Source organism: Drosophila melanogaster, chromosome 3R (genome assembly GCF_000001215.4).
Source record: "Drosophila melanogaster chromosome 3R".
NCBI classification, from domain to species: Eukaryota; Metazoa; Arthropoda; class Insecta; order Diptera; family Drosophilidae; genus Drosophila; species Drosophila melanogaster.
Genome location: NT_033777.3, coordinates 26,828,659 through 26,842,444, shown reverse-complemented (window position 1 = coordinate 26,842,444; position 13,786 = coordinate 26,828,659). Strand labels below are relative to the sequence as shown.

At 44.0% G+C, this 13,786-nt stretch overlaps 1 protein-coding gene across 3 annotated transcripts in view; it reads right to left on the bottom strand.

Moving 5' to 3' along the window:
• Window positions 1-41: 41 nt before the first annotated feature.
• The window catches only part of Tl (Toll), a 43,363-nt gene continuing 29,618 nt past the window's right edge, over window positions 42-13,786 (bottom strand). For 2 of the 3 annotated variants that reach the window (NM_079794.3, NM_001276066.2), the window contains exons 3-4: window positions 3,489-4,726; window positions 42-3,371 (exon numbers count right to left, since the gene is read on the bottom strand). In NM_079794.3, coding sequence (NP_524518.1) covers window positions 1,298-3,371; window positions 3,489-4,708 — 3,294 coding nt within the window. In that variant the 5' untranslated portion in view covers window positions 4,709-4,726 and the 3' untranslated portion in view covers window positions 42-1,297. The remainder of the gene's footprint in view (window positions 3,372-3,488; window positions 4,727-13,786) is intronic. The other variant, NM_170287.3, reaches the window with a different exon arrangement.

Genomic DNA, 13,786 nt, shown 5'->3' with positions numbered 1-13,786 from the left:
TTGCCTTGGTTGGGATTAAAAATGTAATATCTCAAGGGTTTAAATTTTTAAAATATATTTTATTTGCGTTGTATGTGTTTTTCATATACAATTAGATTTAATGTACTCATACGCATACAGAGTAGATGAGTGTGTCTGCATAAATCTGTAGGTACCTTAGGTATTACATATCAGAGACAATCTATAGCTTAGACGATATACACATAGTTTAGCTTAATTACATTTACGTATCATAGACGATATTCATTCTGGTTTTTGTATGGATGAAGAGCTAGCCTAATTGTTTGGTAGATGACATGATAATGTGTGTCCACTGAATTATGTATTCGCGTGTTATGTACTTATTTATATAGCGTCATTTAAATGGGCGTGAGATTACAGTTGATACTAGTGATAGTTGTGTGTAAGGTCCTTGAATCTGCTGTGCGATACACATACTAGTTTTGGAAAAGTACAGAAATCAATATCCAGTTTATGTACAGAGACGGGGTGTGTATGCAATGCAATCGATTATGAATCCTTGGGGTCTATATATCTAGCATACGTACATACATACATACAAAGAAGGCAATTTGTATTTCATTTCGGCTGCTTTTGTTGCGTTTGTTCACACAATTACAGAGTCTATACTACTATTTGGATACGTCGTATGTGTATTGCAAGTGGTTCACCTAGTTGTAGGCTGCGTTCTAACAAATAATAAGTAGTTAGTTCGAAATAAAGCTCGATTTGTTCAAAATTCAGATTCCCATTTCATTGAGATTCTGTTAAAAGGTAAAACATAAATAAAAGTGGTCATTTCAAAAGGTATTTTAGCATTGAGCTATTCTCAGTTTTGTATGCGGCAGCTTGCAATAATCCTAATGTACAAATAATTACTAAATAAATGAGATTTTTATGTCTACAAGAGTCTGCACAGGGTCTATGCTAAGCTTACAGATAACACTTAAAACAGAGTGATGTGTTTAAAACTAGCTTGTGTTTCCATCTTTCCTCAAACTAAACATTTTTGTTTCATTTTTCGTCAACAAAGGCCACATGAAATAATGAAATTTGAAATTTTCACTTAGTTTTGCTGTAGCTTCACTACCAGCGCAAGAGATTTAAACCTATAAGAGGGCGACTGTAACTTGACCAAACACGAGGAAATCGATAATATTCTCTAGACTTTTTACATTCAGCTGGGTCTTTTCACCGCCGCCTCGTCAGTGGCAGTGTTCTTCTTGGAGGCTTCTCTTTAACGGAACAATAGCTCATCGTCGGGATCGAACTGAAACAGCTCCGCCTTCTCCCAGTCCTATACGTCGCTCTGTTTGGCATTCGTGTTAATGATGAAGGCGCCGTTGATGTGGCCATTACCGTGCGACTTGCCATTGGGTGTGTACAGATTCGTCAGACCATTCTTGCCGTTGGCAATCATTATGGCCTGATGCGGGGTGACGCCATTTAGCTGCGCTACCAGCGGATTTTTGGTTGCCTCCGCCGGCGGCGTGGTTAGCGGTGGCGTCACCGGCGACGGTTTGATCAACTCCAACTTGTCGTCCGTGGAACCTTTCAGCGCCGTCTTGATTAGCGCTCCATTACCGATATTGCCGACGGGTCTGCGATGTGGCAGGGCAAATCGCAGCTTATCCCAGAACCACGGGTCGCCCCACTTCAGGTAGGTGTTCATCTTCAAGTAGGCCTTCAGCTCTTCGTCCAGCTTCTCCACATCTCCGATGTCCGAGTATATGATCACAATAATGCGCGAGCGTCCTTCGTTCAGTGCCGATCTGTGCGCCGCCCTGAATTCAAGGCGTGCCCACTCCGATTTGATAAAGTTCTGGCTGAGCACAATAATCGTTCGTCTCGAATCCGCCACAGAGCGCATAATGTTCTCTGGAATGTGTCCGCCTACCAGCCAGTCTCGTTCGTGCACACAGAGCTGGAACTTCTGAGGACCGTGCTCCAGTTGCGGCACCAAGTAGTCCTCAATGAAGCTCTGGTCCTTGTGCGAGTACGAGATGAAGGCATCGAACTTCTTGTCCTTGTCCAGATCCTCCTCCGTGACAAACCACAGGAGGAGATTATGAGCATACAGCCAAATCTTGATCTCCGTCTGGAATTTGTAGTACAGTGCCGCTGTGAAACCGGCCAAAAGACCAGTCAAGGCAATCACCACAGCAAGGGCTATGAACACGCCCTTTTCCGCCGGACAAATGTCGTTGGTCGACAGTTCCACCATTCGTGTTGGCATCTCGGCGTTCACGCACATCATTTCATTGCGATCTCCAATCCTTTCGAAATTGTCCTGGGTGAAGAGGAGTAGCGGCTTGGCAGTACAATCACACATCCACGGATTCCCGGACAGCTTCACCGAGCGCCACTTCATGGTACGATTAAGGAAACCCAGCACGGTTGCGTTCAGCATCTGCAGGTGGTTCCAACTTATATCCAAATGGGTGAGATTGGTAGGCAGTTGATCCACATCGATGCTGGTTAGATTGTTGCCAGCCAGATGCAGACTAGTTACACTCTCATATCCGGGTGTATTGGCCGAAGGAAGCCTGAGCAGTGTGTTGTTCTCCAAGTGAAGTTCCATTAATTGCATATTCTTATGCAGATTGGGCAAGCGAGGAACATGTGTCAGATTGCCACTATGGCAGTTGATTACCAGTGCTTTGTCGTAGGTTCGCACATGGCAGTTGCAGCCGCGCGGACACTTCCTTTCCCGTGGATCATCGGAGAAGTCCAGCGGACAGATGAGCGTCTGTGGTTCTATCTGACGAACTGGAGTACCCTCCAAGACATTTGGCTGGCTGCAAACCAATCGGTCTGTGCGTAATTTGAACTGCCTGGAATACTGCGGCTTATGGACGCCCCTCACCAGCTGAATAAACCAGAGGATCGTACAGTCGCAGACCAGGGGATTATCGTTGAGATCCACATGCACCAGATTATTGTTGTAGCCCTCGCCCAAGTGCACATCCTCGGGCAGCGCTATCCTCCGTATCTTATTGTGCGTCATGTTTACGTGCAATCTATTCTGAGACAGGAACGCCAGATCCTCGTAGCCCAGCGAGCTAATGTTGTTGTAACTCAAGTCCAGCTCCCTCAACTGGAGCATCGTGTTCTTCCAGTCGTTGTAGACGAATATGATTGAGTTGTTGCGTAGATTAAGGGTCAAAAGGCCGTGCATGTAACCAAACGGGGAGTTGATCTGGGTCTGGAGCATGATGTCCAGCAATGGCTGTTGCAGATCAATGTCGTTGTGATCCAAATGCAAATGTCGCAGTCCATTTGTGCTTACAAAGGCTCTGGAATCGATGGTACGCAGTCGATTCCTGCTCATGACGAGGGTCACAAGGTTGCCCAAGTTGCTGAATATATCGCTGTAATTAAAAAACAAAGAAGGGCATTACTTTAAGAAAATATCCTATCTGAAAGAATGATAATAGGAGTGTTGGCGATTGCCTGTAACTAAAAAGTAAACTATTAAATATATTTACCCGCTAATGCCGGTTAGCAAATTATCCTCCAGACGCAGATCCGTCAGATTGGTGGTATGTGCAAAGAGTGAATCCGGCAGATGTGTCAGCCGGTTGTTGCTCAAGTCCAAGCTCAGCAGGTTCACCTGATGTTCCAGCAAGGTGGCGGGCAGAGTTTTCAGCAGATTGTCTCCCAACGAGATGTTTGTGATCTGTGTGGAATGCTCGAATAAGTCACCCGGCAACGATTGCAGTTCAGCTCTCAGCCGTAAGATCTGCAGTTCCGGCTGATTAGCAAACAGACGCGAAGGCAGCGTGGCCAGGGGCACTCGATTGTTCATCAGACGCACCTCGTTCAGGTGTTTGTTGTGGTCGAATAGGCCCTGCGGCAGGGAACGGAAGAGATTGGCGCTCAGATTGATATCCGTGACATTCGTGAGATGGGCAAAGACGTCGTGCGGCAACTGTTCGATGCCATTATCGTGAATATCTATGCCCAGCACCGAGGTGGCACCTTCGAAGTCGTGTTTGGTGAGGTTGTGCAGTTGATTGCTCCACAAATTGAGCTGCTTCAGCTTGGGCATCTTGCCGAAAATGCCACGCGGCATTTGCCTCAGCTTATTGCTACCGAATTCAATTGACTCCAGGTTCTCCAGATCGTCGAACAAATGCGATGGCATTTCCTCGATATTTGCCCTTAGTTCGAGATGACTCAGATTCCGCATATCCGTCAGTAGGTTGGCGGGAATGTGTGTGAGACGGCGAGTGGTAAACCGGAATCGCTTTAGACCGTGCAAACGGTCCAAGTGCTGCCGTGTTATGTTCATGCCCAAGTTGTCGCTCTCAAAGATCAGCGTCGTGGGCGACACTATGCCCAAATAGTCCAGGATGCTGGCTATCGGCGTGTGACCGGGCAGCATACACCGTCGCATCTGAACCCTGTCGACCTCACCGATCCGCAACTTTTTCGGCAGCTGCTGGTAGTCCGTGGTATCCGTCAGATTGCACATGATCTGCACGTAGTCTTTGGGCTGGATGGTTAGCCTAAACGTGGGATTCTCCGCATTCGCCGGGCAGATGATTTCGTATTCCGACATTATGGGTGCACACTGACACAGTCCGTCTATGCTCATCTCACTGCACGCATCCCGACCGAAGGATGCTTCAGATCCTGGCCACTGTAGCAGTTGCAGGATGATCACAAGCAATGCCAGCTCGGAAGCGGCCTTTAGTCGACTCATGTTGTCCAAATGGGTTCACTGCAAATGGAGAAATTGAAAGGAATGTTTAGAAATGTGTGGCAGTCAATTGGAAAGAATGTGCTGTCTTAGAAAATATCATTCCATTCATATTTCCTATACACTTGTGATTAATTAGAGACTAATTATTCTAGGAAATTATAACGAAATAACGTACTCAAGGTGATTTTTCCTTTAGTGCACACTCCGTAATTAGCACGAAGAAAACTTTAGCGCATTTGTCATTCTCATAGTGACAGACAGAACGGCAAATTCTCGAAATGTAATGAAAAGGCAGCGACTCAGAGGCGGCATTAACATTTACGTAATTATATGAAAGTGAAATAAAACTGGATACAAACATTTGCCATTGCGCCGAATCGAGTAAATTTGGCAAATGTGCTCATTGCACGTCGGTGCGTAAAGTCCTTTGAATGCGGCTTAATCAGGGACGGTTAATTAAGCGCGAGTCAGAATTTTTGACAGCCCGTTCAAAATATGTCATTAGCAGCACGCATACGCAGTGTGTGAGCGAGCGGCAAAGGACGAAAAATGAATTTAATTTAAATGCCAACGTTTGTGGGTCGCAAAATCCGGATGACTTCTGGGCTAAAAGAAAAAAAATGGACATACACACACAAAGCACCGGACGACACCTAGTGGCAACACAACACTCGTGTATAAATATGGCACAAACGAACACACATCCTTTTCGCTTCTCAGAGTTCGCTTCCTCTGCCATGTTGCATTTCATGGTTGGCTCACCTCGAAACCACGCCCAACTACTGTTCGCCCATCTGCCCGGTATGCATTCGCCATACGCCATACGCCATACGCCATACCCTGTAATCCCGGCTGCCCTCTACCTCTGTGTGGTGTAATTACGGTCAGGGAGTGTATAAAATTTTGTAAAACGCTCTCTTCATTTCTTCGCCCGTCGACCAACATCCTTTCGTCCTGTTGCTCCATGCGGACAGTGGAGCACTTTACGGTCTTTGTGCATTTAATGAATTTGTCATGCGCTCGAGTGCTGCATAATACGAGATTTTTGCCAAAGCTCTACGAGAACTTGAGCCAGCAGCTCAGCTCAGCTCAGAGCTGAGTTCAGCTCATAGCTCCTCCTCCTTGACGTCCTCTCAATCTGATGGTGACAATTTAATTGTGCCCATTACGTACAATTTGAAAGGAATTCAATTAAAAGTTTTTGGCCTTCTAGCTGTCGCTCGTAAAATCGGCAACTTTAGGCCATACTGCATTCACTGTCAACTGTCCCATTAGCCTAAGAAAGCTGATATAAAAAAAAAAAAGTCTCGTATTTTGTGCCTTCCCCACAGACGCTTTTGAATGAAATTTTGATAAGGCAATTTAATTATGCGCGCTGTAATTTGATTTTCAAATTGGTGACTTTTCCTCATTAATTAGGACATTTTCCAAGGGTTGGCCCCTGGCTGTGCAGATTATATTGATTTTTGTCTTCCCCCGCCAACTTAGTTGTGCTTCGTTAAATCGGAAAATTTGATCAATTTCTGGGCAACCGAAAAATGTGCAACTGCTGGTCATTTTAAATTTCTGCAGCTTACCGATGAGATACTTTGATGGGACAACAGATAGGTAGGCAGATAGACAGGTTATTTGTGTTGAAAAGTGTTTGGATATCGAAATATGGCTAAATGCTAATGCTAATAGTTATTGCAAATTGAAGGCATTGTGTCTGCCAAGTGTTTGCTAGCCATCAGATGGCAGATATCGACCATATTCCCCTTAAGCTATTAGATGGCAGAATAGACACGCTTTGCTGGGCCACAGGAGTTCGGAACTCGACACCTTGTTTTTGCAACGGCAAAGGTTCCCTCGTCCTGGCCAACTTCAATTTGACATTAAACTTTAAGCACTTTTCACCCAATGAGTGGATCTAAACTACCATCGCCCACAGTGCTTTGCCTTTTAAATTTCTTCTTGGCCAAGTCAGTTGGCCAGGCAGTCAGTTTGCCAAGCAAACTGGCTATTGTGTTGCTTTTCTTGCCAAGATTTTAAACATTTATATTCACTTAGGAAAATTACTTTTCTCTTTTATGCCACGCTGGCCGTGTAAATATCCAGAAACGACCTGCGACCTGGAACCAGGCACCTCCTTCAATCCGAATTGATATCCCGAGCGCGTTTTGTTTATGCAATCTAATCTGGGGCGGATTGTGCTCCGTTTTGTTGACATCTCGCCTGGAGCGGAAACATATCCTCCCTTTTCTGCTCCTTCTCCTCAATGTGAAGCACCAACATTTACTCTGGGCAATCAGGCTAGAAGTGTGGCCTTTGCTTGGTAAACTTTTTGGAGACCTGCCAATTAATTGAATCCTGCTCTGGCACCCAATTTAATCCCGCCAGGCAATTAAAAATAATTGCTCATTTCACACACACACACACATGTTGGGAAATTATGAACACACATACCTGCGCAAGCGTTACGCTCGATTTAAAATTTTGTCTTGTTTAATTAGACGCTCCGTGTCGTTAATAAAGGTTAACGAAGTTTTGCCAGAGCGCAGATTTTTCACACATTTTCACACACGGAGCACATCACACAGGATACTGGGGAAACCTCAATACCACCACGTAGTAACCCATACACACACACACACACACGACGCCATGAAGATTCACAGACATTCCAGTTGAGTGCGCATTTTTGCACTCACATGCTCACTTCCGGTATGTAACGGTACTAAATTCATTAGGCACACTAAATTACAACCGCAGGCATGGCACAATGAGGTTGTGTGGGTAGAATTTGAGTTTTGGAGCTCTAAGGAAGCTTCTCGCTTCCACCTCGGATTTTTATTGCTCACCCAAGGAGTACACAATGTAAGCCTTCCCAAGAGGAAACCCTACTTCGGTATGTGAGTGTGTGCGGGTATAGCCAAGACTGATGTTTAATAGTCGTACCGCCCGCAGGTTGCTCTTGGAAAATTGGCTTTGCGAGGAGGCATCCTGCACAAAAAACCACCCAGCCAGGCATTTAATCGTTAAGTTTTCTTAATGCTCGACTGTCGGGATTACGGCAAATGCCAAAGTGTTTAAATGGCGTTGACATATTGTTCGGTCTTTAAATTAATTTTTGCAATATGAAGAGGAAATACGAATGAAAAACTAACGTACACACACACACACACACACACACATTACGCCCGTTCATCAATCAACATTAGTCATGTTGATTACTACAATTTCTGCCAAGCGGCAGCAGCAGCCACTCCAAAGCTCCTAAGGAGCAGTAAGCAGTGTAAGGGAGGCAAAAACAAAAAAACAGAACAAGTTGTTTAACAATTTCTTATTAAAAACTTACAAATGCTTCAGAAAAGTTCGTACACGCATGTGAAGTACATTCGAGCGGGTGTCCTTCGACCATTTTCCATTTCCCATTTCCCATCGCCTAGCCCCTAGCTGCTAGGAAACCGAAAGTCTGGCCAAGTGCGGTTTTTGTATCCCACTGCACTGGCAATGTTTCATTTTCCCCCATTTTCAATACGAATGAGTGTGTGCAAGAACATTCATATACATATATGTGTGTGCGGCTGCTCGGTTGTTTGCCAAAGGATTTCAATTCCCCCAAAAACTTTTGCAAGTCTTTTGGCCCCATGTTTCTGGTTTTACAGGCATCGCCTCCAACACTTTGGTGAACAGGCAGCCGAGACATGTTTATATAGCCAACCAGATGGGCCAATGTATTGCCAAACGGGAGCTTTAAGTAAACATCTGTGTACTCCACATCTCAAGATGTTTTTTGGGGGCGGCATGTGAAGAGTCTCTAAGCGGGTCTTAATATCGCAAAATTGGAAACTGTTCGATATGTGATTGTGTGATTGGCAATGTGGCATTGCTTTTCTTTCCACTACAATTGAATGAAAGATTGTTGTTCAGTAAGTGCATAACAGAAGAATATTATTCGGAAAACAAAAACGCATATAAGTGTGCAAAACCATTAAAGCCACAAAAGTAGTAAAGAAGTAGAAAAAAAGTATCTCCCAACTAAATTCATACATATCTGCTATTCGGATTCAATAAGAGCATTAAGACTGCACAAGACTGAGACACAGCCAAGTGACTCGACAAATGTTACAATATAATTTACAATGTTAAATGTCAAGTCTGGCATTCTGTGAAAACCTTTCATAAATATCCAGTTGCAATTAATACAGACTGCTTTGTACCTAGTGTAAGCCAGTGATAAATGTAGAACATCTTCTTGGAATTGCTCCCAAGCTGCTGCTGCTCCTGCTCCTGAGCTAATTATGCACAAACATAGCAAGGTTCGCAAGGTTAAGACATCCTTCGAATGAATACATTAAGTCCCCTTTCATTATTTATGGCCTACACTTTTCTACTCTTCTGTTGAATTTCAGCCAAAGCGCATCAAAATTCCAGAGGCGAAAGAAGTGCGGACTCGAAACGAAAGTGCTGGAGCCGCAGTGAATTGAAAATATCTTGAAGCTGCCTATGCTGTAACGCCTTTGCGTTAAGTGCAAACCGCCAAAGGGCGGGATGAGTGTACGAAATGCTGGCATTTAAATTTAAAATTTCTATTAGTAAATGCATCAGCAGAGCAGAGCTCAACTTTTGCGAGGAGGCGAGACCCAAGTGAAGTGAACAAAAAACCAACTTCAAAGTCAGCGACAATGCCAAATCCATAAGATACTCGCTCACTCATTACTCTTGCCAGCTGCACAGCTCACTGAAAGTTCAAGTTACGGCAGACGGCTAAGCAGATGAAAGAAAAGGGGTTAAGACCTGATTTGCGCATTCCAGCCCGAGACCCGAGACTCCCTCATATATACCCCATCGCAAAGGGCCACTGCCTCTTCAGATCTCGTTGAAAGCCAGCTCATTGTCTGCGAAATAGAAAGGCAGTAAGGCGCTGCTGGTGCTGCAGTTTTTTTCCCCCAACCCTAGCCCCGGTTTTTTTTTTGTCATTTTCTTGGCAAAGCGAAGTGAGGAGAAGTCGCCAAGTGAAAGGCTTTGTAATGTCATTTGTCTGTTAATCATGTTGTCGTCCCAAGTTTTGCGCAAAGTTTTAAGCATAATGCGCTCGTGCTCGTGACAAATGCAAAAACTTGTTGAGCCCATGGAAATGGCAGTGGAGCAGTGGCAGGCGGTGGAGGAGCACCTCTTCGAGCAACAGAAGAACCAGCAAGCATGCGTGACGCATTCAAGTTTAATAGGCCCCATTCTTGTTGGCCATGTCGATGACGATAAGACCGTGGTGATGATGATGATGATGATGTTTTCGCTGCACCGCCAGTTGTTTGCCGTGTCAGAAAACGCAGAAGCGCCAGTGGTCGATTGTTTACTTTGTGGCTCAGCCTCGCATCCAGCCCAAAGTCACTCAAATGGATACTTTGCGGCTGACTGCTCCACTTCAGCACGCCTCCACTGCTACACTGCTCCCTCGCCCATCACTCTACTTGCTCCTTGGCTCACTTAGCGCACATCCTGTCAGCCCAGGTTGATGTGGCCGGCCGTGTTTAGATTCGGTGGATGGGCAAACATTTAACGTAAATTGATTTCCACTCGCCAGGCGATGGCGCACTGCAAACAAGCTCAAGGAGCATGCACGCAAAAACCATATATATTCTCAAAATTTTTTCTATTCAAAATAAATGAAAAGCTGTAGGCATTTCACATTGCCAGATGACGAGTTAGGATAGTGTATTAGTATTCCAAAATTAATAGTATTATTTTATTGATTTTTAAAGCGTCCACATCACGATGTTTCTTCCTGTGTGGGAAGACAATGGCTGGTACATCACTTCGCCTCTGCCCCGCTTCATTATTCCAGCACCATCAATCTCGCTGGCCAAGTCCACTCTTCCACTCTTGCAACTTGTCATTTCCTTAAGCTACGGAGTTGCTCAACTAGAGCGCTCTCCTCGGGCGGCTAAGTAAATTTATCTGCAACTTCCACACACGCACAGTCCATCACATAAATAAACAACTCGACGTCGGATGGGATGGGTTCCGTTCCTCTTTGCTTTACTGTACTGTCTGCTACTAGCTGCTGGCTGCCGGCTGATGTCGGAATAGAAATAAAATAATAGACACCCAGTCCGCATTCAATTTGACTTCACCTCCTCGAGCCACTAGCATCGTAAATGAAAATGTCGTCCATTCCACGCTCGGCCAGCGTTCATTTAAACAGCGTTTTATGGGCCCATGCGATGGGAGCTACGTATGGGGATCTAAGTGGCAGGCCCTCATATTGTAAATAATACAGCATAATGCTGGCCAGCCCAACCAGCTATCCAACCCATCCAAACCATCCAACCCAGCCGACAATCCGCCCAATGTGGCCAAGTCCGATTGCCAGGGGACGCACGTGTACACTTCAATTACCAATGAGGATGGAGGCGCATCTCGTTTCTTTGGGGAGACTGAGAGGACAGGTTCCACCTAGCCGCGCAACTACTTAATTTTTCGCTGCATTCAAACTTTGTCGGTCTTTGGGGTCCCTGAGCATTTTTATGCTTTCTTGATTTCTATTTACTCGCCCAGTCGTCTTCATTTATTTGCTGTTGTTCCTGTCCGCGGCTGCTGGCCCCTCATAATTTTCGCTTTGTTTTATTGTACTCCCCAACGCCAACTCCCCTCTTGAAATGTGAATCACGTTTAAAGTTCTGTAGCCCTAAATGGCATGCCTGCCATGATTATGGCGGCCCAATGTAGCCCACTTATAGGCCGATGCCATATATAGCGCTAATTGTGCACATTTTGCGCTTGTTATAAATAATCGCACACTACCCTGCTGTTTGTTGCCCATTTGAGCTCCGGTTATTGCTTCGTTTGGTTGGGTTGTTTGTTCGGTTTAGTTCAATAGGGGTCCCCCGTCATTCTTTTTTTGGCCAGCAGTCCGAGCACCTAAAGTTGTAGCTGCGATAATTAAGACACTTTAGCTAGCAAGTTTCGTTGGTGCCAATTGGCTCTGAGCTCGGCGTCGGGAAACTTTAGCACTTCCTTCTTGGAAAGAATTTTTAAGATTATTCAGTAAATAAACATGTTCAAATGTGTGAAAGGGATTTTAGTTGCAAGTAAAATTTTAAATTAAATTAAATTTTCTGCACAAGCTTTTTTTTTTTTTTGCTAACAATTCTAGTGAATTTTTGGCGTTAAAAAAAGGTGCAGCCAAATACAGAACATATTTCCGCGTGACGCTTCTGAATTCCAGACACAATTGAAAAAAAAAAATAACGAAATAAATGAATACCATGCGAATAGAGTTATCTGTGATGGGGCTTAATCCCAATGCAATATTTATTTGTAAGAGCACAGTTGGGTGTATATATTTGCACTGATTGCTTTATGCAACGACTGCACATAGACAGACGGACGGACGGACAAACAGTCACCACATCCGATGAATGTCCGACTTGGTTTTGCAGTGGCCAGAAAAAAGTATTGATTGCCCTTCATTGTCGGCCGAAAACCGTAGGAATTTGGCGCTTTTTGTCCCCATTCTGTTTTGGGTTATTTATTGTTACAATATATTTTGTATTAGTTTGAATGTTTTTTGTTGGACTTCTGGCCTCTATAAATATTGATAGATTTTGGCCTCGCCTTGATTAACATTTAAAATGGACATTTATGTTGATATATTTATATGCTTCACACGCGTTTATAGAGACATTAACATTTATCAACAAAAATTACTGAGAGTGCCGATGCTGCTTAACATAAATTTATCAATAGCCGCGAAAATGCAGGATGTGCTCGCAGGACAATGCCGACCGCAATGGCTATAAATAAAGATTAAAATCTCTGAAACGGTCACAAAAGTGCCTGGCACTTCATTTCAATTTATGTACATAAGTATTCATATATGTATATGCCGATCCACTATGCATATATGCATGTGCGTGCGTGTGTGTGTGGCGTTGTGGTGATAAATCAAAAATCTCTGCCTACTTTTTGGGTGTCATAAGGCTATTTTCCAGGACTCTGTCAGTATTCAGTGCTCCCTGTTTGCATTGTTGCCGCACAATAAATGCAATTTCATGTTTCAATTGCAGGGGTAAAAAAGGGAGATTTAAAGTCACCAGTTATAGCAACCACAGCAACAACAACAACCAGAACAACAACAACAACAACAACAACAGCGGTTGTTGGTGAAATGGAAAATCAAAATGGCGACGACCGAAGTGAAATCATTACGTATACGCAGCGTTGTATTAAAATTCACAGCGTGCCTTGTGATTTTTATGCACGCGCGTTCACTTGGCTCCTTCGCCCCGCATTTTTATGGCCATTAAATCAAAGTACAAATAAAAGAAAGTAAATAAAAATTTCGTTACAGCCTTAATAGATGGCGAGGGTGTGGAGTTGCGTGGCCTTTTGGTTTCAAATGAAAATGAAAATGAAAAGCTGAAATCTTGTCATAAAAATGCGCGAATTCGTAAAGTGCACTTTATGCGCAACGTTTGTGACCAACACTCGAACTTAATGAACGTTCCACGCGGACTCAGTGGAAAGTGCATGAAAAAATGAGTGAGTAAAAAGTGCTGATAGCTGCACAGATAGTGGAACACTGAGTGGTTGAATAAATGTGCTATGCGGTATTCCCTCAAACCTCGCTGAACTCGAACATTTAAGAATACAAAGGGTAAGCTCCGAAATGGAGTTCCATGATTTCAAAGCAATTAATTATGAGGAGTTCCGTCTGGTAATCACCTCTTAATTATACTTTAATATTTGGATACAGCAGCTGCCATAAACACAAAAATATTTTGCATAATTGTTGGCGGGAATGACGCGAGAACCAAAACCAAAAAATAATTTGATGGTAATTCACATGAAATTGGTACATTTACATATTTTCGCAATGGGCTGCACCATATAGAAAATATTTCAGTTGCAGGACCAACATCACCAGGAGCAGCCCATCCGCTTGGCTGAATTAATTGGTTTTTCGTTAAAATATATATATATTTTTTCTGGCTAAGAAGGGCTGATGACGTTGGAATTTTTTGGGCAGGGCGGGCGTGCGGAGCGTTGAAACTATGCATTTCTTATGCAAATGCAAATTTAATGAGCTTTAAC